This window comes from Hypomesus nipponensis, chromosome 19 (genome assembly GCF_054491055.1).
Source record: "Hypomesus nipponensis isolate SF chromosome 19, ASM5449105v1, whole genome shotgun sequence".
Classification (NCBI taxonomy): domain Eukaryota; kingdom Metazoa; phylum Chordata; class Actinopteri; order Osmeriformes; family Osmeridae; genus Hypomesus; species Hypomesus nipponensis.
The window spans coordinates 17,767,501-17,793,175 of record NC_140379.1 but is presented as its reverse complement, the minus strand read 5'-3'; the positions used below and the strand labels follow the sequence as shown (position 1 = coordinate 17,793,175).

General features: G+C 53.4%; 1 protein-coding gene across 1 annotated transcript in view; it reads right to left on the bottom strand.

The window, feature by feature from the left end:
* The window catches only part of adam10a (ADAM metallopeptidase domain 10a), a 53,095-nt gene that overhangs the window by 10,553 nt on the left and 16,867 nt on the right, over positions 1–25,675 (bottom strand). The window contains exons 3-6 of the mRNA XM_084682955.1: positions 14,046–14,164; positions 8,737–8,895; positions 1,646–1,743; positions 780–938 (exon numbers count right to left, since the gene is read on the bottom strand). Of these exons, the coding sequence (XP_084539081.1) occupies positions 780–938; positions 1,646–1,743; positions 8,737–8,895; positions 14,046–14,164 (535 nt within the window). The remainder of the gene's footprint in view (positions 1–779; positions 939–1,645; positions 1,744–8,736; positions 8,896–14,045; positions 14,165–25,675) is intronic.

Genomic DNA, 25,675 nt, shown 5'->3' with positions numbered 1-25,675 from the left:
AACCATGCTAAGAAACGTAAGGGTGGGGCTGAAAAATTAAGAGACAAAAATACATCACCTTCACTAGACAAGGTTTTACCAATTGAAAAACTGCTGTTTATTTTACATATTTTGTTTATGCTCCAAAAACTATTATGCACTCAAATAAAGGCCCCAAAATTGTGCGCTCGCATTAACTCCGTAACAAGCATCTTATCAAACACAGAATGTGGATGCATTGACAGGGCAGCTGTGGTGGTGGTGGGGGGCATCATTAAGGAATTATGCGTAAGGCACCAAAATGGCTAGCGGCGGCACTGCCCAGGAGAACATGAAATAACACAATCGTCCACTGGCCAAGGACGTACCTGCATGTTCTCTCGAATTACTTGAGAACTGCCCGATGGAAATGAACTAGTGTTCACGGGTGTTAGATTGAATCCACACTCAAAGTCCAGTAAATATCTCGGTGCAGTGCTGCTTTCTGAGTGTTTCTCCACAACAACAACAACTCACACAAACAACTCACACCAGTGGTCTGACCCAGTCTCTATCCCCACCTGGGTCTAGAGCCTGGGGTCGTCAGCTCTCTCTCCTCTCATGTTCCCCGAGTTTGCTGAAGGCAGCGTTTCCCTAACTCTGAAAAGTGACTCACTCCCTCCATCAGACGGGGAACCTGCACGGCTGGCAACAGTGAGCCAAATCATCACACTGCTGGCAAACACAAATCTAGATGCCCTGTCTCCAGAGTGAGTGAGTGAGTGAGGGTGTGTCCGTGTGTGTGTGTGTGTTCTCAGTACCTGCGCAATGACAGCCTCTCTGGTGCCATAGTATTTGAAGAAGAGGTGGTCGGTCTGGATGAAGAGCTGGCAGGTGTTCTTCTCTGCCTGGGCCGCCCTCTTCTTCCTCAGGACCACCGGGCCACGGGACCTGTCCTCCTCCAGAACACTGCTGGAGTCCTGCAGCAACAACCAGCAGCACACACCATGAGAGAGAGAGACAGTAGAGAGAGAGAGAGACAGCAGAGAGAGACAGTAGAGAGAGAGAGAGACAGTAGAGAGAGACAATAGAGAGAGACAGTAGAGAGAGACAGTAGAGAAAGAGAGACAAAGAGAGAGAGTAGACAGTGAGTAGAGAGACAATAAATAGAGTAGAAAGAGAGCAGAGAGAGGGAGGAGAGAGGGAGTAGAGAGAGAAAGAGGGGGAGGGGGGGGGGGGCAGTCTCCGGCCTGGAGGCAGCGGATGGAAGCCTTCCAGAACATGAGGAATGATATGGGGGGAATTCCAGGTCACACTTCAAGTGTGACTCATTCCCCCGAACGAGAGAGTGCATGCATGCCAGATTATCGTGGACATCATCCTTCTCTCAGGCATCCACTGCTGACAGCTCTGTGGAGTCAGACACTGTGGAGGGATCCTGCTGGCTCGAACAACACGGAGCCTTGTAGCCTTCACATGTTTTCCTGATCAGGATAGTGCAGCAGACTGGCTGTGGCTCCACCCAGGGCAGGCACACCCAAGGACACATCGACTGGAGCTCGGTGGGTTTAAATAAGCGAGCAGCATTGAAAAGGTCACGACGGCTAGCGTGGAGGGGGCCTGCTGCTGGGAAACCTAATGGTGGTGCTGTCGGGAGGTGGGGGACAGGAGAGGTGCTGGAGCTCACCTTCTCTGCCGCCACTGCAGACCCCTGGTACCTCTTCATCCTCTCAAACACGGAGTGGTCCGCACAGCCCCCCTCAGAGCCGTACTTATGGGGGTATTCTGGACAGGGGAAGAGGATGATAGCATTACAGATGGTCACATGGGCAAGATGGTCACATGGGCAAGATGGTCACATGGGCAAGATGGTCACATGGGCAAGATGAGGGGAACACACAGAGGAGGGTCTCTACTTAACCAGGCTTTACAAGAACATACATGATATAAATACCAGTGCCACGGATGACACACAACATCGCTTGTTTGTTTCTTTGTGTGTGTGTGTGTGTTTGCATTGGTGTGTGTTTGTCTGATAAATTTCTAAGACTAACAATTGGTACTGGGAAGACAGGGAGGGAAGGGAGAAGCTGCAGTTAATTAGGGAGCAGCTCTGACAGGGGCCCCATTTCCCTAAGCCACGATAGTGTCTCTTTCTTCTCTATCTTTCTCCCCGGAAGAACAAGGCCTTACACCGAGCCAACACTAATTAAAAGAATAATCCTCCATTCACCCTTGTCTGCTCTTTACCCAGAACAAAGCTGTCTCCCTCTCCCGTGTCATTGCAGTGAGCCTTCTGTACTGTTACAGGGGCTGGTGAACAGTACTGTTACAGGCCTGGGGAACAGTACTGTTACAGGCCTGGTGAACAGTACTGTTACAGGCCTGGGGAACAGTACTGTTACAGGGCCTGGGGAACAGTACTGTTACAGGGCCTGGTGAACAGTACTGTTACAGGGCCTGGGGAACAGTACTGTTACAGGGCCTGGTGAACAGTACTGTTACAGGGCCTGGTGAACAGTACTGTTACAGGCCTGGGGAACAGTACTGTTACAGGCCTGGTGAACAGTACTGTTACAGGGCCTGGTGAACAGTACTGTTACAGGGCCTGGTGAACAGTACTGTTACAGGCCTGGTGAACAGTACTGTTACAGGGCCTGGTGAACAGTACTGTTACAGGGCCTGGTGAACAGTACTGTTACAGGCCTGGTGAACAGTACTGTTACAGAGCCTGGTGAACAGTACTGTTACAGGCCTGGGGAACAGTACTGTCACAGGCCTGATACAACCACCCAGCTCCTGACACAACCACCCAACAGGCAGATCTCCTCTATAAAACAACCCTCCTACAGGGAGAGATGAGATTACCCTGTGCATAAGTTCACAGATCTACTTTTAAGAGCCCCAGTCGGCACCAAGCCCAGAGCTGGACCGGGGTAGGAGGCAGGCCGAGCTCAGAGGAGTGAACCCAAGGTCTGGAGATCACCATGACGGCTCTCTGGTCCCGGGGGAGGGGTGCAGTGTCAGCCGACCCTGAAAGCTCCGCTGGACTAACTGTGCTGTGTGGTAGAGCTAGCAGAGAAGAGGAGAGCAGGGAGAATATGCACTATGTGCCTATGTGAGAGAGACTAATACTGTGTGTGTGTGTGTGTGTGTGTGTCTAATGAGGATTGCAGGATAAGTGAGCCATCTCCTGTCCCCAGGGCTCCAGCCCCCCTGGCTGAGGCCCATATACCTGAGCCTGCAGCTCAAACCCAGGACAGAATAACCCACTCAGCACACAGTACAGCCCAACACTCTGCACACAGTACAGCCCAACACTCAGCACACAGTACAGCCCAACACTCAGCACACAGTACAGCCCAACACTCAGCACACAGTACAGCCCAACACTCTGCACACAGTACAGCCCAACACTCAGCACACAGTACAGCCCAACACTCTGCACACAGTACAGCCCAACACTCAGCACACAGTACAGCCCAACACTCAGCACACAGTACAGCCCAACACTCTGCACACAGTACAGCCCAACACTCAGCACACAGTACAGCCCAACACTCAGCACACTGTACAGCCCAACACTCTGCACACAGTACAGCCCAACACTCAGCACACAGTACAGCCCAACACTCAGCACACAGTACAGCCCAACACTCAGCACACTGTACAGCCCAACACTCAGCACACTGTACAGCCCAACACTCAGCATACAGTACAGCCCAACACTCAGCACACAGTACAGCCCAACACTCAGCACACAGTACAGCCCAACACTCTGCACACAGTACAGCCCAACACTCAGCACACTGTACAGCCCAACACTCAGCACACAGTACAGCCCAACACTCAGCACACAGTACAGCCCAACACTCAGCACACAGTACAGCCCAACACTCAGCACACAGTACAGCCCAACACTCAGCACACAGTACAGCCCAACACTCAGCACACTGTACAGCCCAACACTCAGCACACTGTACAGCCCAACACTCAGCATACAGTACAGCCCAACACTCAGCACACAGTACAGCCCAACACTCAGCACACAGTACAGCCCAACACTCTGCACACAGTACAGCCCAACACTCAGCACACTGTACAGCCCAACACTCAGCACACAGTACAGCCCAACACTCAGCACACAGTACAGCCCAACACTCAGCACACTGTACAGCCCAACACTCAGCACACAGTACAGCCCAACACTCAGCACACTGTACAGCCCAACACTCTGCACACAGTACAGCCCAACACTCAGCACACAGTACAGCCCAACACTCTGCACACAGTACAGCCCAACACTCTGCACACAGTACAGCCCAACACTCAGCACACAGTACAGCCCAACACTCTGCACACAGTACAGCCCAACACTCTGCACACAGTACAGCCCAACACTCAGCACACTGTACAGCCCAACACTCAGCACACAGTACAGCCCAACACTCTGCACACAGTACAGCCCAACACTCAGCACACTGTACAGCCCAACACTCAGTACACAGTACAGCCCCCACACTGCTGCTAGTACGCTCAACAAGGAGGGACTAACATTCGTTAAGTGTTTGAAGGGTACCAAAATCAAATGTTACTCATGACTCAATATCCAATCAGATCATATAAGCCATATCAGAGATGTGTCCAGCGGAGTGTGCGGGTCCTGCTGTGTGACCTGCCTGTCCCCAGCCACCCCCTGGAGAGAGAGAGAGGTGCTGACTGGGCGTCTGCAGACGTCGTCTCCACCCCTCACCCTCACCGTCAGCCCTCGGACATGGCCGCACAAGACGCTGTCGATGGCGTTCTCCCGGTCGATACGCAAGGCTCCCTAATTGCGACCGTAACGCACGAGAGCGTTCTCGCGGAATCAATTGCAATCCTGCGACGGTGTAATTACAGGTGTGGCGGCTCAGTTCAGACGGAGCGCCGAGTGCACTCCTGTCCCATCCAGTTACCGGGGGCCCGCTCCTTCAGTTGTGTTCAACAGCCGACTCCCTCAAACATCAGGACTCATCCCACTCCATCCATCAGAACGGCTCTTCTTCTTTTGTGTACTCCTCTCTTGTCTCTGGTGGAGAGGCAAGAAGCTTTGTGTGTGTGTGTGTGTGTGTGTGTGAGTGAGTGAGAGAGAGAGTGTGTGTGAGAGTGAGAAAGAAAGAAAGACTGTGCGTGTGTGTGTGAGAGTGTGTGTGTGAGAATGAGTGTGTGTGTGTGTGTGTGTGTGTGAGAGAGTGTGTGTGTGTGTGTGTGGGAGAGGTGGATGTCAGGCCTGAGAGGACACGGCTCAACGGAGGTGCTACAAGCCTCTGAAATGAACCCGTCCATCAGCTGCCCGGAGACGCAAGACACACTGCTGTCACACTCTGCAAGGCCCCTGTCACCACCAGCTTCCACTCACCAATGGGACACAAACACCCACACCTCCTCTGAACGAGGAAGCACACAGACACACACACACGCACACCACACACACACTCTGGCCCCAGAACAATACACAGGGCGAAGAGAAAACACGTACGCAAGAGCCTTCCGGAAAACAGCTCTCCAGAGGACAAACATTGGTCCTGACAAAGTCTTCCTCTGAAGATTCACACAGTGTCTCCACAACACGGGCACAGCTCCCTGGCCCCCTCCACCACACCAGCCAGCCAAACTGTGTTTCACACCCTTCAGAGACCAACGCAGACATTCTAATTCACACCGTCAGTGGCTGAAAACTGCCAAGGGAACTGTTCTTCCGGCACTATCTTCTATTAATAGTCAGGACACCAGTGCTGGGCCCGCTTTCCTGCCTCAGCTAACATTCAGCTTCACTGACCGAGACCCATTCTGTGGGCTGGTTTACTGGTTGAGCTTGACTTCACTCGACGATGAGTCATCCAAAAGTGCCCTCGTCGGTCATGGGGCTGTGGGAGAATGTAAGGGGTGCCAAGGGCTCAATCTGTTCCCCCTGCAGTCGGGTCAGGAGAACAGTCCTGCGACGGTCACTGGACTGACCGGAGAGGCACAGCGACAATGCGTTTCCCACTGACAATGGGTTCTTCATTTGAGCTCAGAAGGCCATCATTGTACCGGCAGTGAATGCTCTCTCATTCAGATGCTAATCAAATAGCAGTCAGGGAACAAAGCCTTTTAAAAGAAAAAGTCATGAAATGGGCCGTGGGAGTCACAGCCTCATTCCCAGGCAAGTTCCTTCCTTCGTCCATGTTTCTGTCCGTCCTTCACTGTCTGTCCATATGTCTGTGTCTGCACACTCGGGTAGCATCCTAGGAGGAGAGTCTTCCAGAACACCACACCGCAGCCTCTTCAAGCGACATCACAAGGAAGAAAGCAGCAGAATTAATTCGTCATTCGGGCGCGTGTGAAGTGCGCGTTTGAAGTCTGTCAAAAGGTGCAGGAACGACTAGTCAAGAGACACTCATGAAAGGGCTGCTGGATATCTTTCCAGAGCCTGTCTTTTGTAAAAGACTACCGAAATACTGGCATGGTTGATGTTAATATGAGCATGTGGGTAGTGCATCTTCAAAATGGAACCGTAGACGGAAACGTGGCATTTGCTTTCCATGCCACTACGTTGCTGCTCCTTGTCACATCCAAATCGTGTCACTGTCGGGAACGACCTTGTGTTACACTGGCCACATTTGAATAATCGTCTTTGACTCGACTCCGGGAAAACAAGGTTAGCCAGGGTTCACACACACCCATCACTAGGGGGCAGCAGGGTGCAGAGTGTGTCACTCCAGGGTGCGCGCCGTGACAGAGAGCTCGCCCCGCCACCTTACCTGCCGCCACTCTGTGCTGTGACTTCATCCGGCGAGATAACAAGAGGCTTGGCTTTACGTAGCGACAGAGGGGACCCAGGCAGTCAGCACTCCTACACACTGAGTGGAAGAACTCCAGTAAAGGATTTGGGTTCGTGTTAGGAGGGAAACAAAGGAAAGACGATTCGGCCAGCGAGGCCATTGTGTAGGTCGTCACTCGCTGTGCCTTCCGTCACTGCGGAGGGGGGGTCAGATAACGGCTTGTCACCGGATATGAGAGGCAGGGACAGAGAGGGGACAGCACCGTCCCTAGTTCTACGCACCTCTCAGACCGGGAATGAGAGAGGATCATGCTGGATAGCGTTTGCGCTCGTACTCGACAGTAAGCAATAAAGTGAGAAAACATCTCTTCACATGAGGGAAGGTGTGTGTGTGTGTGGGGGGGGAGGGGGGTAAGGTAGGAGGAGAACGCTTCGGAACCCGCAACGGAGGATTAGTGTTCACACACCCTGGAACACTTGAGAGATATCGGAAGGAGAGAGGAGGGAAAGGAGAGAGGGGAGTGAGATTAAAGACCTTGTCAGGGTCGTCTGTGCCTCTGCACCAGGAGCTGCAGTCGGTAGGGACAGCAGTAGTGAGCCACGAGCTGAGGATGAGGACCTGGCTGAGCAGCACAGCAGGCTGGGTGGAGGGGGGGCCTCGCTTGGCTTCCTGCCTGCCTGCCTGCCTGCCAGTCCTGCTCTCTCCAGGCTGAGAGTCCCGGAGCCTCCCTGGGTGACCTGGCGGGGGTGGACTGAGACCGCTCTGACACACCTCCGCTCTGATTAGTGGCTGTCTGCCAAACCCAGAAGTGTCTCAGGAAGCAAATCTGCTCCCTGGCACCGGCATCTCTTCCTGACTCGGCACCAATTAGACGGTCACATTCTGACCCCTGACCTTAAGGTGTGTAGCTTGCTGCAGTGTCCTGGTCCTGCTTCACTACATCTCTGCCCCCCTGCAAATATCTGAAGCCCCCGCCCCCCCCCAAAAAAAAAAAAAAAAAAATGAAATAATAATAATACAAAGAAAAAATACCAAAACCAAAAAGCCCTGTTAAGTAGGTCTTAAGCCAAACAACCGCTGGGTCCATTGTGTCTCTACGTGGATAGTGAGCTATTGATCTGATATCGATTTACTTTGAGGTTGTGGGTGTGTCTGTGCATGTGCCTGCCTGTGTAGAGAATGCGTGGTGGAGGCAGAGGTATGCGAAGAAGAGCAAGGCCCAACCGTTTCCTGGAAAGCTGCGTTCGATAGGTTCTCTCTATAGGACGGGAGCTTTCCAGGAAGAGGTTTGGGTTGCCCGGGGACTGAGAGACAAGCAGGGACAAGCAAGTGAGCATGCATACCTCACCTCTGCCAAGCAGACACAATAAGCTTGTATTCAAACATTCTGCCATGGCACATTTAAACGTTTTTGGACAATTTATAACCCATGTCATGCCCTTTGCAACTCACAACAATGCCAGATGCTTAACATCAAACGTCAAACCTTTCCGCAGTGGCTCCGACTACTGTCCCTGTAGCCTGAACTAAACAGCTGAATGTTGGCAGTAGAGGAAGATTACAGGCTTCTCCGGGACACCTCGCCTCTAGCGGCAATTCCTCATTTAATTTAAAGAGGACACAATTCTACTGCCCTGTCAAAGGCCTACAATGCTGCATAAATGTACACACACACACACACACACACGAAAGCTTTCAAATGTTCCCCTACCAAAAACAGCCTTACAGGAGGGACTGTTTTAAAGCAACAGAGCAACACGTTGTCCTTCAAGTCCATAACATGTATTCAGTGGATGAACTCTCTACTTCACCTCTACATGCATTGGCTCGAAAACACCTAGAGGAGGACTGTCGGATCTTCTAACCCCCAAGCTCTGATTAGAAGTAGGAGAGTATAGTAGAGGAGGCAAGGAAAACGACGTCTTTGACAGAGCCGAGTTTAATCGCCTGGCCGTGGCGTGTGGCGTGTACTCACTGACGTCGTCCTCGTGATAAATGACAGAGTGGAAGGGGACGTCCTTGTCTTGGAGGTACCTCTCCGAGGGCTCCACGTAGTACATGCCCTGGTGGGTCTGGATGAAGCCCTCAAAACGGCCCGCCACCACCGAGCCATGGGTCAGAGTTCCTTTCTCACCTGGAGGGACGGGAAGACAAAGGCTTAGTCAGAGGGCCAACATGAACGGGAGTACTTCCGTACACGACCCGTATTGCGCACATGCACTTAGACCGGAATGTTTGCTCAGTTTTTTTGTTTTTTTTTGGTCAAGAGGAAGCACCTTCAGTACACACCCCTACGAGAGATAACGAACAACAACATGCGGAAGAACTCCCACAGTTCACGACCCTCTCGTGAAAACAGACAACTCCTCTCTGACGTAGGATCATTTCCAAAGATGAGAGAGAGAGAGGGAGAGAGAGAGAGAGAGAGAGACAGAGAGAGAGAGAGAGAGAGAGAGAGAGAGAGAGAGAGAGAGAGAGAGAGAGAAGATAAACAGCATGTTCTCCCACGGCTGTGTGGCGGAAGCGACACTGCTAACGGTTGCGCTCCGGCATGTCAGCGACGAGAACACGTGGCGAGCTTTTGTGTCCATGGTTGCTTCTTTCCTGTGGGAGCTTGAAGGCTTAGCAGAGCCAAAGGAGCCGGCCCTAGCATCCACCCAGGCAGGCAGGCTGACAGGCAGCTATATCCAGTTTGGATGTATTACCAGGATGCCCACCCCCCCCCCCCCCCATGCTGTTCTCTCCACCGGAGATAACGAGGACAGCAGAAGCCCGGCTCTCGCTCGCGGCTGTCCCAGCATGCATCCTGCACTCCCCCCCCCCCCCCGCCCCTCCCCTCTCTCCTGCAGGACGTCTGTCAGGAACCACTGGGGCCGGGGAGCCATGGCATGACTGGAGCTGCTCAACACCAGATGGATCAGCAGTGATCTGCTGTGTGACATCCTACCAGGCCACATTAGGAGGCACAGGAGAGGCTCCAGCACTACATTAGCCACACGGCGGACTAACAGCAGGAAGACATGTAATACAGGTGTCTGCCCGAGAAAAACCTGTGGATTGTACGTCAACAAAAATAGTTCCTGTGCTACAATACTACCGTGGTACACAGAAGACCGTTTAGCGGATGCCTGCAAAGCGGTTGGTGAGAATAATAACTGTCAATTGCAATCCCCAAAAACAGCTTCGACACGGATAACCTTGACTCCATTAAGGAAAGTAGTGCGATGCCTGTAGGCGGCAAACGCTATTGCAGTGCCTGCTGGCAGCTTGTTAGGCCCATGATTCCATTACTTAGTGCTGCTCAACGCGGTTGTATTTATATGCATTTGTAAATCGAGATCAATTAATTTCTCGCGCAAACTCAAACCTCTCAGCCGGACAACTTAACAGTCGACACGGCGCGTCTTCGGGTACGGAGCAATCCACCTGCCGCATTTCAACTTCAGACAGTGGCTGCTTCACCACATGATCCAGACACAGACACACACACACATTCCTGCCTGGTACCCATAGCCCACTTACAGAGGATAACTGAGGCCTGCTGACAAGACATACAGGAGAGAGAAAAAGCACTTTTTAATAACAGTGAATATAGTGATAGAGAGATAACACGCGAGGAATCTAATCTGAAGACTCCACTGCAGCTCAGCTCCAAATAGCTTCACTCCAATTATGTGGACTTGAGGAGATGGAGCCCACAGTAACGATCCCATTTAGCTCCTGAAACGGCCCGGTCCCCAGTGTGCTAAGTGGGATGTTGGAAGAAAAGTGGAGTCCACTGCTCTTTACGAGGGGATGCATTCGAAAATGAATGTAACATCTGATCACACATAATGGGAGAGGGCGGCGCTCCGCCTGGTTCTCTCGCCAGGTTCTCTCGCCTAGTTCTCTCGCCTAGTTCTCTCGCCTAGTTCTCTCGCCTGGTTCTCTCGCCTGGTTCTCTCCTAGCACCTCCCTGGCTCCCGGGTCCCTGCCGCCCTCCTCTGTCCCCTCCAGTAGCCCTCCTCTGTCCCCTCCAGTAGCCCTCCTCTGTCCCCTCCAGTAGCCCTCCTCTGTCCCCTCCAGTAGCCCTCCTCTGTCCCCTCCACTAGCCCTCCTCTGTCCCCTCCAGTAGCCCTCCTCTGTCCCCTCCAGTAGCCCTCCTCTGTCCCCTCCAGTAGCCCTCCTCTGTCCCCTCCAGTAGCCCTCCTCTGTCCCCTCCAGTAGCCCTCCTCTGTCCCCTCCAGTAGCCCTCCTCTGTCCCCTCCAGTAGCCCTCCTCTGTCCCCTCCAGTAGCCCTCCTCTGTCCCCTCCAGTAGCCCTCCTCTGTCCCCTCCAGTAGCCCTCCTCTGTCCCCTCCAGTAGCCCTCCTCTGTCCCCTCCAGTAGCCCTCCTCTGTCCCCTCCAGTAGCCCTCCTCTGTCCCCTCCAGTAGCCCTCCTCTGTCCCCTCCAGTAGCCCTCCTCTGTCCCCTCCAGTAGCCCTCCTCTGTCCCCTCCAGTAGCCCTCCTCTGTCCCCTCCAGTAGCCCTCCTCTGTCCCCTCCAGTAGCCCTCCTCTGTCCCCTCCAGTAGCCCTCCTCTGTCCCCTCCAGTAGCCCTCCTCTGTCCCCTCCAGTAGCCCTCCTCTGTCCCCTCCAGTAGCCCTCCTCTGTCCCCTCCAGTAGCCCTCCTCTGTCCCCTCCAGTAGCCCTCCTCTGTCCCCTCCAGTAGCCCTCCTCTGTCCCCTCCAGTAGCCCTCCTCTGTCCCCTCCAGTAGCCCTCCTCTGTCCCCTCCAGTAGCCCTCCTCTGTCCCCTCCAGTAGCCCTCCTCTGTCCCCTCCAGTAGCCCTCCTCTGTCCCCTCCAGTAGCCCTCCTCTGTCCCCTCCAGTAGCCCTCCTCTGTCCCCTCCAGTAGCCCTCCTCTGTCCCCTCCAGTAGCCCTCCTCTGTCCCCTCCAGTAGCCCTCCTCTGTCCCCTCCAGTAGCCCTCCTCTGTCCCCTCCAGTAGCCCTCCTCTGTCCCCTCCAGTAGCCCTCCTCTGTCCCCTCCAGTAGCCCTCCTCTGTCCCCTCCAGTAGCCCTCCTCTGTCCCCTCCAGTAGCCCTCCTCTGTCCCCTCCAGTAGCCCTCCTCTGTCCCCTCCAGTAGCCCTCCTCTGTCCCCTCCACTAGCCCTCCTCTGTCCCCTCCAGTAGCCCTCCTCTGTCCCCTCCAGTAGCCCTCCTCTGTCCCCTCCAGTAGCCCTCCTCTGTCCCCTCCAGTAGCCCTCCTCTGTCCCCTCCAGTAGCCCTCCTCTGTCCCCTCCAGTAGCCCTCCTCTGTCCCCTCCAGTAGCCCTCCTCTGTCCCCTCCAGTAGCCCTCCTCTGTCCCCTCCAGTAGCCCTCCTCTGTCCCCTCCAGTAGCCCATCGGCCGGGCCGGGCCGGGCAGAGACCCAGAGACCAGAACACTGGACTGATGGGGCAGTCTGGTTGCTGGTTGTTACCACCAACCCAGTAGAGTTTCAAGTGGTAAACAACCCGGCCTATTTGTTGTCGGAAATACATGACTTCTTGTTGAGAAACAATGCCCTGCTCACTCATTCACTGCAATGCAATTTCTGGGCCATGTAATCTCTGGTCACGGCGTTAGCAGAGATATTCCACTTTTGTAGCACTTTGTTGTTGCGGCAATTACTGTACGCCTGCAGCAAGCGGTATTGCTAAAACATGACTGCAGGATGATTACCATGCTTCTGCCGCTGGGAAGATTAACAACGGCCCCAACATCTCCCCCAGTGCAGACAGCAGCAATCAGGGCCTGCAGGGGACAAAACCCCAGCCCGTCGTGACATTTCTTCTCTCAGCTGCCTACTTCCGCAAATAATGGCAAGATGGATCCCCCCAAAAAGGGGTTCAATTTGAATAGTAAAGCCTAAAGGTTTCCTCTGTCGTACATCAAGGGGTTGTCAGACGTGAACATCATCTACTGACTATACCAATTATTCCCTAAGTAACCCAGAGTGAAGCTGGCAATTAAATTTATCAGTGCACAGCCAATGAGTTTTTATGGCATCAGTGTAATTGGATCCTGGTAGACATTTTGTCTGAAAACAGAGCAGAATGTTCTCGGCATCGGTAGCCTATTGTTTCAATGTGCTATATGAGTCACTTTAGTGGATTAGGTGGTGAATTTGAACATCCAGCCTAACTAGAACTGCACTCGTTTCCTTAATGGAGTCTGAAATGGCATTCCTCTGTGTTGCCATCCATTATCCATTACATCCATTACAGAGAACCATGGCGCATCCTTGCTCATCTGCATTTATGGAAGTGCAGAAGCAAATTGCTGCAATCCCATTGTAGAACTTTCTTTCTGCGCCATTGACAAGGCAGCACGTCCTGGAGATGTACACTCTCTCCTGGTCTGGATGGAGCTCAGGTGATCAGGGCTCAGTCGGCCTGTCTGTCTCTCTCCTGGTCTGGATGGAGCTCATGTGATCAGGGCTCAGTCTGCCTGCCTGCCTGTCTCTCTCCTGGTCTGGATGAAGCTCAGGTGATCAGGGCTCAGTCTGCCTGCCTGTCTGTCTCCCTCCTGGTCTAAATGAAGCTCAGGTGATCAGGGCTCAGTCTGCCTGTCTGTCTCCCTCCTGGTCTGGATGGAGCTCATGTGATCAGGGCTCAGTCTGCCTGCCTGCCTGTCTCTCTCCTGGTCTGGATGAAGCTCAGGTGATCAGGGCTCAGTCTGCCTGCCTGTCTGTCTCCCTCCTGGTCTGGATGAAGCTCAGGTGATCAGGGCTCAGTCTGCCTGCCTGTCTGTCTCCCTCCTGGTCTGGATGGAGCTCATGTGATCAGGGCTCAGTCTGCCTGTCTGTCTCTCTCCTGGTCTGGATGGAGCTCAGGTGATCAGGGCTCAGTCTGCCGGGCAAGGAGGACCACATCCCGGAACAAGGAAGCAGGGAGCTGAGAGCTCAACACACAGATCACATGACCTGACACACCTTGATTCTTTCCTGGTCATCAGGGCTCAGCTGGAGGCAGGTAGGGGGGGGGGGGGGGCGGCATGACTTGACTAACCCTACACACGCGTAAACAACCTTTCTGAAGCTGCAACACAAGAAACAGCGACAACGGGTCGTGGCTTTCACATCTAACTCCAGCCCGCCCACACGCACGCGATCCGACATCACGCTTGCACACTCCCAACCGCCCACGCAGGCAAACGCTGAACGTGAATAAACAAAATTGGTCGGGAGCGACGTTGCCCTAGCAACTACCATCTGGTAAAAATTGTGCCCACGCCGCGATTGCAACACCGTCACTTCCCCATCCCGCATGTGATCTCTGGACCTACCAAAGATCTCTCCTGAGTAGATGTGAGAGGTGTCGTAGGGGGCCTCTTCTCCTGACACGTCCACCACCAGGTCTGGAGAGAAGAGGGAGGTGTCTCTCCTCATCCGCAGGTTGAAATGCCTGCAACAGAAAGACACAACGTTTACTACAGCCGCAGAAATGCCCCACGGCACCAACGCACGTCCCCGCGGGATTTCGTTATCAATCTGCTTCGAAAAGACGGAAGGATTAGGAGATGTCACAACAACGGCTGCAGCGACGACGGCAACGTTATCCCTTTCGATCAGATAGAAAAGCGTGGTTCTGGAAGACATTTGAAAGGGTGGGGGGGGGGGGGGGGATTTGGTAGTGATTTTCTTTACGTCCACAGCTGTTCAGAATCCCTGATGGCTTGACTTGAGGCCGTGTCTTACACCTCTCTCATGCTTTCAGAGCATCAGGTCAATCATTTGACAGGTCAATCAGTGGATGCCGTCTTGCCCTGACTCCTGTAGGATCATATTGCTCTATTTCCCACACGAAAGGTTTGACTGAAGTTGCACTGGGACAGGAAGCATATTGAGTTTCCTTTCATCGTGGTGGAGATGAATCATCCAGGATGCCGACTCATAATCGTTGGTACAGAGTTACGTTTCGTAATCCTTCCCCTGGATGATCCCCGAAGTCATAAAGAAGACTACTGCGCATGTTACTGCTTGTTCATCAATACAGACGGTTCATGTGACTAGAAAGCCATGTCTCAGTCTCATTTCTGGTTTGTCTTGGTTGGAAGAGAAAGGAATCCGCCCCCTCCCCCCTCCCTCCCCTCAGCTCTCATGCAGGGTGACAAATGGCAGCAGTAATTGATGCGGGCATCCCTGCTGAAGGCAACTACCCGATAAAGGTTCCCCTCACGGAGCCTGGACCTGTAAACATGGATCCAAGACTACAGTCTGGACAATGGGAGGGGAGATAAGGAGAGACTGTGAATGGCAGAAGAAGTAGCATAGGGCAGACAGACAGTAGGATGGGGCAGACAGACAGTAGGATAAAGCAGACAGACAGTAGGATAGGGCAGACAGACAGTAGGATGGGGCAGACAGACAGTAGGATAGGGCAGACAGACAGTAGGATAGGGCAGACAGACAGTAGGATAGGGCAGACAGACAGTAGGATAAAGCAGACAGACAGTAGGATAGGGCAGACAGACAGTAGGATAGGGCAGACAGACAGTAGGATAGGGCAGACAGACAGTAGGATGGGGCAGACAGACAGTAGGATAAAGCAGACAGACAGTAGGATAAAGCAGACAGACAGTAGGATAAGGGAGACAGACAGTAGGATAAGGGAGACAGACAGTAGGATAGGGCAGACAGACAGACAGACAGAGACAGATGGAGGGTGGGAGTGAGGGGGACAGGTGTGGGAACCCCAACAGAAGACACCTTCAGCTCTCTAATTAAGCGCGGGCCAGCCCTGTAGCACTCACCCTGCAGTCAGTCCCCTGTGTGTGATTGGAGCCTAACAAGCATTCTGGGGAGGCAGGAGAGCAGGTGGGCAGCACACTCAAGGCCACAGCAACACAAAGCGTGAGGAGAAAATAAGAAAATAACAGCCTGCCTAAACCTGAAGCCACGTTTACCCGGCGAAAATCAGACCAGGGGAAACAATAGGATTTTCCTTGGCGGTTTGTGTGAGTGTCAATGGAAAACTAGAACAGTCTACTGATAACCTACTTCGACCCAACTACCCCAGACCTCTGTGCGGGTTTGTTTTAGTTGTGCAAACACTCCTATGATTGCACTCCATGTACAGGCCCCGCCCTGACACTGTCCTGCAAACACTGTATCGTGTGGGGTGTGCTGGGGCCATAGCTGGGGTGGTAGTAATCACTCACACCCATGACACAAATACCTAACACGAGTATTACTCACCCTGACATTGTGGAGCTACTGAGTATCATAAGCATGCTGTTTGTGCTGATGCCCATTCCTGGTTAGAGTGCTCTGTCTATCCAGATGACAGGCAGAACCAGGGACAGTGCATTTGTGTGTGCTTATTAAGCTGTGCGCTGGAACCATCTTTCAACTCACTCTGTGGTATTCTGACAGGCTCTGAAAGTGGGCTTATGAGTGGCATTTCGATTTGTATTTTTTTTATTACTCAAATTGACAGTCAATAAAGTTCTGTCCGATTCATCAGCTGTCTAAGGAGAGTTCCTACGGTCTATCCTTTTCGGCACTGCAATGGAATATTCAAGGATTAACCTAGCGTGAAAAAACATTTATGCCATCCAAGTAGTTTTTTTTTTTATGGATGCGGGGTCACCTCTCTGAGTCTCTTCTACAACACACACACACGTGCCCACACATACAGGAACGCAGACACACTCTCGACACACCTTTTAGCCAGTCCAAAATGAGGTTAGCCTATGAGAGGTGAAACGATTAGCTTGCTCACCCCTCCCTATCGGAGCCTCTTCAGATAGCTGCTGGAAATGATGCTAATTCCTCTCACCAAGTGACTCAGACAGCCATTACTGAGCGTCTCTCCCCTCCCAGCCCCCACGGTGGGAACACACTCAATTAGCACACCACACTTAGCCTTGACAGACCAACTGGAGCTGCTCACCACAGTGGAATGAAGACAGCACAGGGACAGGTGCGCTCATTGGCTGTCAGGAACGGTTCGGTCCAATAAGGGGCCGCCTCGAACGCTGGTCTCCCTCAGGTTAGCGCAGCAAACACTGCAGGATTGGCCAAGCCATGGGGACAACAGGTTTCAGCTCTGCTCTCTGACTGCCTGTGGCACCGGGCTGAACGGCGAGAGAGAAAAGCTCAATGCTTTGTGTGTGTGTGTGTGTGTGTGTGCGAGTGATTGGACCTCACTGTAAAAAGGTACAATGCCATATCTGTAGGTTTGCGATGCGACAGGCCGGGGTGAATACTTCTTGTGTTCTTGCACGAGGACAGAAGGAACATTCGACCGAGTTTAGTCATGAGACCATCATGAAGCCGACTGCATGTGGTCTGGAACGTTCTCTCGTTCGCCCCGCTGTCTCGAGCTACTCCGGAGCACCTGTTAACCACATTACGTATCCTGCACGCACGCACGCACGCAGAGCTAGACGGATGTGGCCACAGAAAGTGGTGTCTCTTCAGGCGGGGAGCAGTATTTATAGAGGGTTGACGGCGGCAGGAAGACATCTGGGTGTGTCGTGAGCCTTTGCTAACCATCCATCACAGGCAAACTGTGGAGAGCGGGAGATGGGCTGTGCAGTTAGAGAGAGGGGGGGGGGAGGGGGGAGGGGCAGGTGTGGTTGAAAATCATGAGCATGAAGTGGGTTCATGCAGAGTTAAGGATGCGATGAATGCCAGGGAGGTGCTTCCTCTTCTGGAGAGTAGCAGGGGTTCCCCCCCCCAGGGGCAGGGCTCTCTCACAGCTGCTGGTTCAGCAGGAGGCCTGTGCACGGCCCGTCATCAACACAGCTACATCGAAACGGAGCAGAAACTCAACCCCTCCCATAGAGCTGCCTATCACTGTCCTCCGTGGGGACGGGAAAAGTGACCTGATGTGACGTGACGGGGAGACGGATAGAGACATGATGAAGCGCAGCCACTGTGAACGCCCGAATGACTCCATTTCTATATTGAAGTTGTTTTGGTTTCCAGAGGGCCCCGGAGAGCGGCGTGCCACTGGGCAGGCTTAGCATCCCCATTGTGTCTGAAGACACTCTGGGCTTTCGACGAGCAGTTTGTCTCTCGGTGGCCTGGCGCTGTGGAACTGCGGCTTCCCTCGCTCGCGCCCTCCTCAATCACAAAGCCCGCGAGCTGGCCGCCCCCGATTTACTGAGAGCGGTCCACTCTGGCACGTGTGGGTTTACGATAATCGCACTAAACTGATGACATCCTCAATCCTAATCTCTCTGTGAAAAAAACCGAAATGATTCAATCAACCCGGGTTTTAAAAAGGAATAAGCTAATGGATGAAAACTGCATTAGGTAAAAAACCTATGTGCAGCAGAACAAATTTGAAGTCTTGACACTTTGAAGTCTCGGCTAAAGCTTATGTAGTTCAAGAAGCACAAAGTGTGCACGTACTGTTAAGTATACAGTGTTTGTAATTATCATGTCAAAGTGGGTCAACACAACAGAGAAATAACCAGCCGAACTTCCAACTCCCCCTTACCCGAGAGGCCCTTTCAAGTGGGCTGTGTGTGTGTGTGTGTGTGTGTGTGTGCGACCTCCCTGCGTGTGTGCATTCACCCGTACGTAACCTCCCCTCTGTGTGTCTGCGCGTGTGTGTGTGCACGTGCGGCCAATGTACACGTGCCGGGCATGGGGGACGGTGTGTAGGAAGGGGTGGTCCCTTGTCCTTCACTGACCCACTGACCGGCTGCTAGTAGCTGCGTGCGTCCGCCCGGCCGTGAGACGAGGACAGCGAGGGGTTAATGCATTCGCCCGCCCGCCCGCCCTCTCCCCCGGCTTCCCTTCTGAGCCCTGGTTAAACTCTGATCCTGCCGCACTGTTGCTAGGGCAGGATCCAGCTCTAATGGCTCGGCTGTTGCCGTGGAAAAACGCCCGCTGCCCCCCCCCCCCCTCCCTCCCCCGCCCCCCCCCCCTTCCCTGGTCGTGACAATCCTGTCCGTGGTCTCGTCAAGCTGTGCCGAGGGCACGGGCTGCGACTCCAGGGCGCGCGTGTTCCTGAGGGCGCGCCGCATCCTAATCTGGGCCCGGAGGCGTTAATGCCAGCGCTCCGTGTCCGTTTTAACGGCGATTCTTAGACATGAACCAGAGATGTCAGACGTTTGCACACCTTTCCGCGTGCGTACAACGCCGGCGAGGCAGGAGTAGCGCGCTCTCGTTGTGAGCCGCTGTGAAACGTCAAACGACGCGGCCGTCGTTGCATAGTTACGGCGCCCGTGTGACCTCTACCGGTACTGTGGCGATGCGGAGCTATGACGACACCATCACGCAGGATGCAGCCCCTGACCCCCGCCTGTGTCCTGTCCTTCCTGTCTCTTCTCCGCCCATCCTCCATCTGGCCGGGCCGACGCCCTCCCAATCACCTCTTGAAAACGGCTACATGAAGTCGCTGTCGCCCTCCTGCATTTCCCTCCATCTAGGTGCAGCCAGACGTGTCGTCTGCCGTCAAGCTCCACAGACTTGCCACACAAAGACAATCTCCTGACTCATTGCGGCGGCTGCCTTTGGAGTGTGAGCGCGTGCGAGAGAAACTGTCTGCCACACTGCGTCTCAAAGGGCCGCGCTTTCTGCCGAAAGCAGAAGAATGGCACGATCCCGGCAAACGTTTTGTCACGCCGATTGCGTGCGGGTGTAATGGACTCGCTCAAAAGGACAAACAGAAAAGACGTACTTATATTTGGGGTTCTCCCTCACAGCAAACCTCTCTTACCCGTTTCCTCTCGGTCACTTGGGGCCTCTTTCCAACACTCTCAACCGCCAAGATCCATCATTCATGCACAGGACAATGTCCATCCATTGGTGCATCACGTGGCCCGACGCGTTCTGTGAAACCCATTTCATATGAAAAGATACTTTGTTGTCCAGAACGCTGCCTCTGATTGCAATCCAAAAAAAGCGTTTCTCCTGAAGCTTCGGGCAGCAACAAATCATGTGGGCTCGAGGCTACATTTGGTATTCACCAGTTGGTTTGGCTAAAACACAGCGCCGCCCCGCAGAATTGATTGAAACGCTTGAACCATGCAGGTCCCAGTAATGATTTTGTTGATCTCATTCTCTTAGCGGAGCTGGGGGAGGAGGCGAGCACAATATTATCTTTAATTGTGCAAGCTTCGAGCTAATGTTAACCGACTGACCTGCACAACACACACACGCACACACAACCCCCCCCCCCCCCACACACACACACACACACACAATACACACTCACAGAACCTTCAAATAGCATTGTTTACCTCCAGACCAACACAGTCACAGTAGTCCTTTCTCGCTTCTGGACATGGTTCAGTACAGAGGCTCCCCACCCATCCAAACCCTAACCCCCCCTTGTGTTATTAGAGGAAATGTCACGCTGAGCTTGGATGTCACCCCCTCCGGCCCCAGCACCCCCGACACGAGGTGAGCAGGACAAACGCGGGGCTGCCCGCCTGGGCCGCCCCCCCCCCGCCCTCCTCAGAGGACACCCCGGCCGACGGGGAGCGGGTGAGGGCGACGGCTAACCTGAGGCTTCAGTCTGGACGAGGGCAGCGGGGGAAAACGCCTCAAACTGACGAGAGAAAGCATTTGCTGCGAGGGGGGCCTTCCGTGGTGTCGTTGCCCTCCTGTGTCGAACCGCATTGTGTTCCACCTCCGTCGTCGCATTCCATTCCGATCGCTCCTGTAGACTATTCCTTGAGAGAGTTTATTCCGGCTCTCAGAGAGACCTGTAAGAAAGAGGAGGGAGGGCGAGTCTCTCTCTCTCTCGTGGGGGAGGGAGGGGTCAGGCTGGAAAGGAAGTCGAAAAAAATGAGCGCCACAGCCTGCTCCCTGCTCACATCCCGCGTGTCCGCTACCACGGCACCTCAGCGCGCACGCCGCCACCGGAGCTGCTATCAGCTCTCCACGACGGCAGCGTTCAATGACGACACTCAAACGCCTTTCCTTATCAGCTCGCCTGCAATCTGCCACGCCTTTCTGTCGCTGCCAGAGCAGGGGAAAGGGACAGCGGTAGAGTCGGCGAGGAACTCGACAGTTCCTCATCACGACATTCCCTGACCTCCATGCCAAGGCTGTCTGCCTCCATCAAAGGCCTGCTCCACCGACGCTACAGCGGCTAAGCACCCTGCTTCCGGTGCCCGAGAATGGTGGGAAATAACCAAGCACGTTTATAAGAAGGAGAAGGCCGGGTGGTTCCAGGTATCAACACACCGAGCTCTCCTCAGGTGGACTGCGGTACCGAACATGACACTTCGTGTTCGGTCCTGACAAGAGAGTTCCTACCTCTTTCCAGCCAAACCCCAGGGCTTCACTCTTCATACCTGATGTGTGTAGGCTGCTCGCGTATTGCTTTAGTGGCTGGGAAGTCAATAAAAATGGCACTCAAATGGTTTTGTTTCAGGTATATACAGGTGAAATAGGGCTCTCGCAAGACCGAACACTTGCAATGAGGAGTCTTCATAGGTGATATGTATGGATTTCTGGAAAGTTGACAGTTTCACTTTCATGTCCAGAGTTCCCTTTAGCTGAGTTATCCTACGGTATGTTTTTCTATATTTGGCAACATGAGAAACCCTATCTGATTGTGCTTGCTTCCCTTTCTTTGGGATCAATCCTTTCCAAGTAACATGAATCAGATAAACAAGATAAGCTGAACACAATCCTCCCCTTTCTACAGTTAAAACATGAAATAGGACAGAAGTCACACTGTCAAAACAGCGTTAGCGGGAGGGCGGGCGGGCGGGCGGGGTTTCTACAGACTAATGCTCTGTCCCCCCATCACCTTTTACATTTACCAGAGTGGGTGTTACTGACGGGAGAAGGAGTGAGGGAGAGGGAGGAAGATGAAGAGAAAGACAGAGAGAGACAGAGAGAGAGAGAGAGAGAGAGAGAGAGATGAAGAGAAAGACAGAGAGAGAGACAGAGATAGAGAGATAGAGAGAGAGAGAGAGAGAGAGAGAGAGAGAGAGAGAGAGATGAAGAGAAAGACAGAGAGAGAGAGAGAGAGAGAGAGAGAGAGAGAGAGAGAGAGAGAGAGAGAGAGAGAGAGAGAGAGAGAGAGAGGGAGAGAGAGAGATGAAGAGAAAGAGAAGTCGGTGAGGGATGGAGAGAGAGAGAGAGAGACAGGGAGAGAGAGATGAAGAGAAAGACAGAGATGGAGACAGCATGAACAATGAGAGAATGCAGGCCCGAGGGAGGACTTTTCTTCCCTCTCTTGATCCCCTGCCAACTGTCACAGGTTAATCACGGCCGCTTGATGCAACAGGCCGGAAATCAAACATGACAGGGCTACGGCAAGCTTTGCTGGGATGTGTCATTCTAGAGCAAATACTTTCCTTTAGAGCCCAGCAGCTTTGAGACAGACCCCGCCCTGTGATAACTCTGAACTGGCTGGACACACAGACAGACAGCCTCATCTAATTACAAGCAATGTCCCAGAGGGCTTCACTGTTGTCTATAGAACGACACATAAACCCACCTAAAACACTGCGTCCTCTCACAGGATCCACAGAGCATCATCCAGTTACAGACCACCGATAACGCCTGGCTGCAACCCACCCCATTCCTCCCAGATTATAAAGAAAGGCACATGACAGTGTGTGTGTGTGTGTGTGCGCCCTTAATCCTCGTGCTGTAAGGCTCTGGACAGTCGAGTAGGTAGGCCATCGCATGAGGTTCATGTGACTGTTTGCCGCCTCAGAAAACAGGGGCAGGGTTGAGCAGCGAGGCCGGGGCCCGCACAGAGCTGCAGCTAGCTGGTGTGGCGCTCTGGGCCTCCTTCCCAAGCCCCCGGGAGATCTTCCACCTGGCAGACGGACTCTCACATGGGACGTCTCACCTCAGCCCACACACACACGCTGACTCATTAAGCGGTGGGATCCAAGGATCGCTGGAAAACGTCTTTACTTCAGACTGCAGTCTCCAACAGGACGAACCGTACTCATCTGGCAATTGACTATATTCACCTGACTACTTTGTGTTGTGCTGATATTAAATGTGATATTCATCTGATTATATTCACCGCTCAAACTGTCGAGAGAACTTTTTGTGCACTGCTGACTTGGACCGTTTCAAAGTGATTCTGCTTGTGCCTCCATATAAACCATGTTGCCCACCTGACCCAGTCCCTCCCCCTCTAATCCCCTAACGTGCAGTTGTACTAATGCTCAATAATCTGCGGGTCACACCTTCTCTACAGGACGGCACTGTCACACACACACACACACACATTTCCATCCTGAGGAGAGGACGGCTCAGAGGACACACCCTGTGACACCACACCCCCGCGCTGCGGACCTGTTGTTCCTCACCTCCACCGACATGTCCCTCAGCCTCCCACGGGGCCTGTCACCCGTCTTAACCAGGCCCAAGCTGACCTGTCACCACGCACACACACACACTCCCTTCCCTCCGCCTCCCAGCTGAGAAGACACGCCAGCTGCCAGGACGACTGGCGTGTTGGCTGGGAGGACACGTGGCGCGACACAAGGCCGGGGGTCAGACTCTCGACACCTTGGGGTTTTCCGTGCTCCCCGTTACCGCAACGTGTTTGTGTTGAAATGCAACGAGACGACTACAGTTTCACGATCTGGTCCTTCTTTCTCAGTCAACAGGGGCTCCAGTTAGCACGTTGGCCAGCCTCCATAACGGTACACCGTCACTGCAGCCCCGAACTGCGTCTGCCCTGGCCTTGTGTGCCTCCACCACCTGCCCTGGGGCAGTCACTCCTCCACCTGCCCTGGGGCAGTCACTCCTCCACCTGCCCTGGGGCAGTCACTCCTCCACCTGCCCTGGGGCAGTCACTCCTCCACCTGCCCTGGGGCAGTCACTCCTCCACCTGCCCTGGGGCAGTCACTCCTCCACCTGCCCTGGGGCAGTCACTCCTCCACCTGCCCTGGGGCAGTCACTCCTCCACCTGCCCTGGGGCAGTCACTCCTCCACCTGCCCTGGGGCAGTCACTCCTCCACCTGCCCTGGTCAGACGCACCAGGTGATTCTCCCTGAGCTTCACAGGGACTGAGCACACTATTAATATCTCCTCTGCCCAGGCTGCTGGGGATGAGAGAGGCGGAAGACAGGTGGAAGGAGGGAGGAGGGAAAGATGAAGATGGAGAGAGGGAGGGAGAGAGAGAGAGAGAGCGAGAGAGAAGAGATGATGTTGACTGGGCAGGAGTAAGAGGGAGAGATGGTGGGAGATTAGCATTCAGAGAAGGGAGAGAAAGATAGAAAGAGAGAGACAAAAAGAGAGAGAGAGAGAGACACACTAGGTAGCGAAGATGAAGGTGATGATGACGGAGGGAGAGTGCAGGGAGGAGATGAGATAGGGAAATGGGCAGGGATGATCTGTGGATCCTCGCACCCTCCGAGGTGATCTGGAAGCAGATTTACGGCCACTTCCTCCACTTGTTATTCAGTCTGGCACAGACGCAACAGACTCGGGCCTCTTCACTCACTATTAATGGCCACTAGAACAATCAATGAGGCCTCGTCACTTCATCTGCTCCCCTCTCATAACTAGATAGACCTTGCCAGGCATCGACCCTGGGGTGCCCTGGTCACGGCCACAGCCGTCTCATCTCACAGGGAGGCGATGGAGACATGAGGCCTAACCACCATCTGCGTCTAGAAGGGATTCATAGATGAGAATTAACGAGCCAACACACAACCGACCTGCATCTAAGGAGGAGCCAGTGGAAATTGGATTTGTTCGCTTAAAACATTTTAGCTTCGAGGCATGACGTAATTAGCAGGTAAATGAATGTTAAATATCTGTGCTTAAATGTTTTAAGTGTGCACCATTGTGTAGCATCTAACATTGTGACTGTCACTGATGACTGATTTACAGTCAGTTAATGTACTCTGCACTTAAATGAAGTGGTTTTACATCTGCTCTACGACTCCAATGTTCAAGGAAATGTCCTGGAAACACCTGGTACCACAAATGGATCAAAACAAAACAGTTTTTTTAAAATATGTTTTATAGATTCATCTGGAGCTGGATGATCATCATCAAGCCAACCCAGCCCGCCCAGAGCTGGATGCACTGGTTCAGTATCCATGTTTGGGAGGCTTTCCGGGTCACTGCAGCTTAGACAAATAGCACTGATCGAGAGCAGAAGCAATTAAACTGTTCAGATTTATCCACCTGAACTCTGCACAGACAGAGGCCGGGGCATGGGGGCAGGTCATCCTTCAACGGTCGTGTCAGCCACAGACCAGACACCAATAAAGCCACGGAGCATGTGATGGAGCTCTGGGGCCTGGGGTGGGGCGCACTCGCTCCACAGCCCCCCATGGTGCACACACACACACACACCAGTCATCCTCTGAAAGACACACAGCCCTTCATTTGTGCCAGATAGTTGAATCTCAGAGAGACAGAGAGAGAGAGAGAGAGAGAGAGAGAGAGAGAGAGAGAGAGAGAGAGAGAGAGAGAGACAGAGAGAGAGAGAGAGACAGAGAGAGAGACAGAGAGAGAGACAGAGAGAGACAGAGACAGACAGACAGAGAGAGACAGAGACAGACAGACAAACAGACAGAGAGAGAGACAGAGACAGACAGAGAGAGAGCCGGGGGGGGGGGGATTGAGAAAAGGAGATGGGGTTCAGCAAACTCGCTGTTGCCCTCTGCCTCCTCACTGCGAAGCATGTGGGTGCTGCATATTGCAGATGCGCTGGGGTCTTGTCCATTCCTGTGTGGCAGTGGTCTCCCTGGGCTGCAACACACATGGCCTACATGGGCATGCAGAGTGAGCACCACATCGACAGAACCCATCACAACAAGTCTGCCTTTCTGCTCGTGAGCGGATGTCCTGCTGTGCTCAAAGCAGCCCCCAAGCCAACTGAATGTTGGAAAGCAACATCGCAAACAAGGGAGGTTGTCTGGTGGAATAGCTACACTCATAAATCCCAACACTAATTATTTTTAAATAACCAACAGGCGACTGTATAACAAAGTAGGCCCGTCTTCCATCT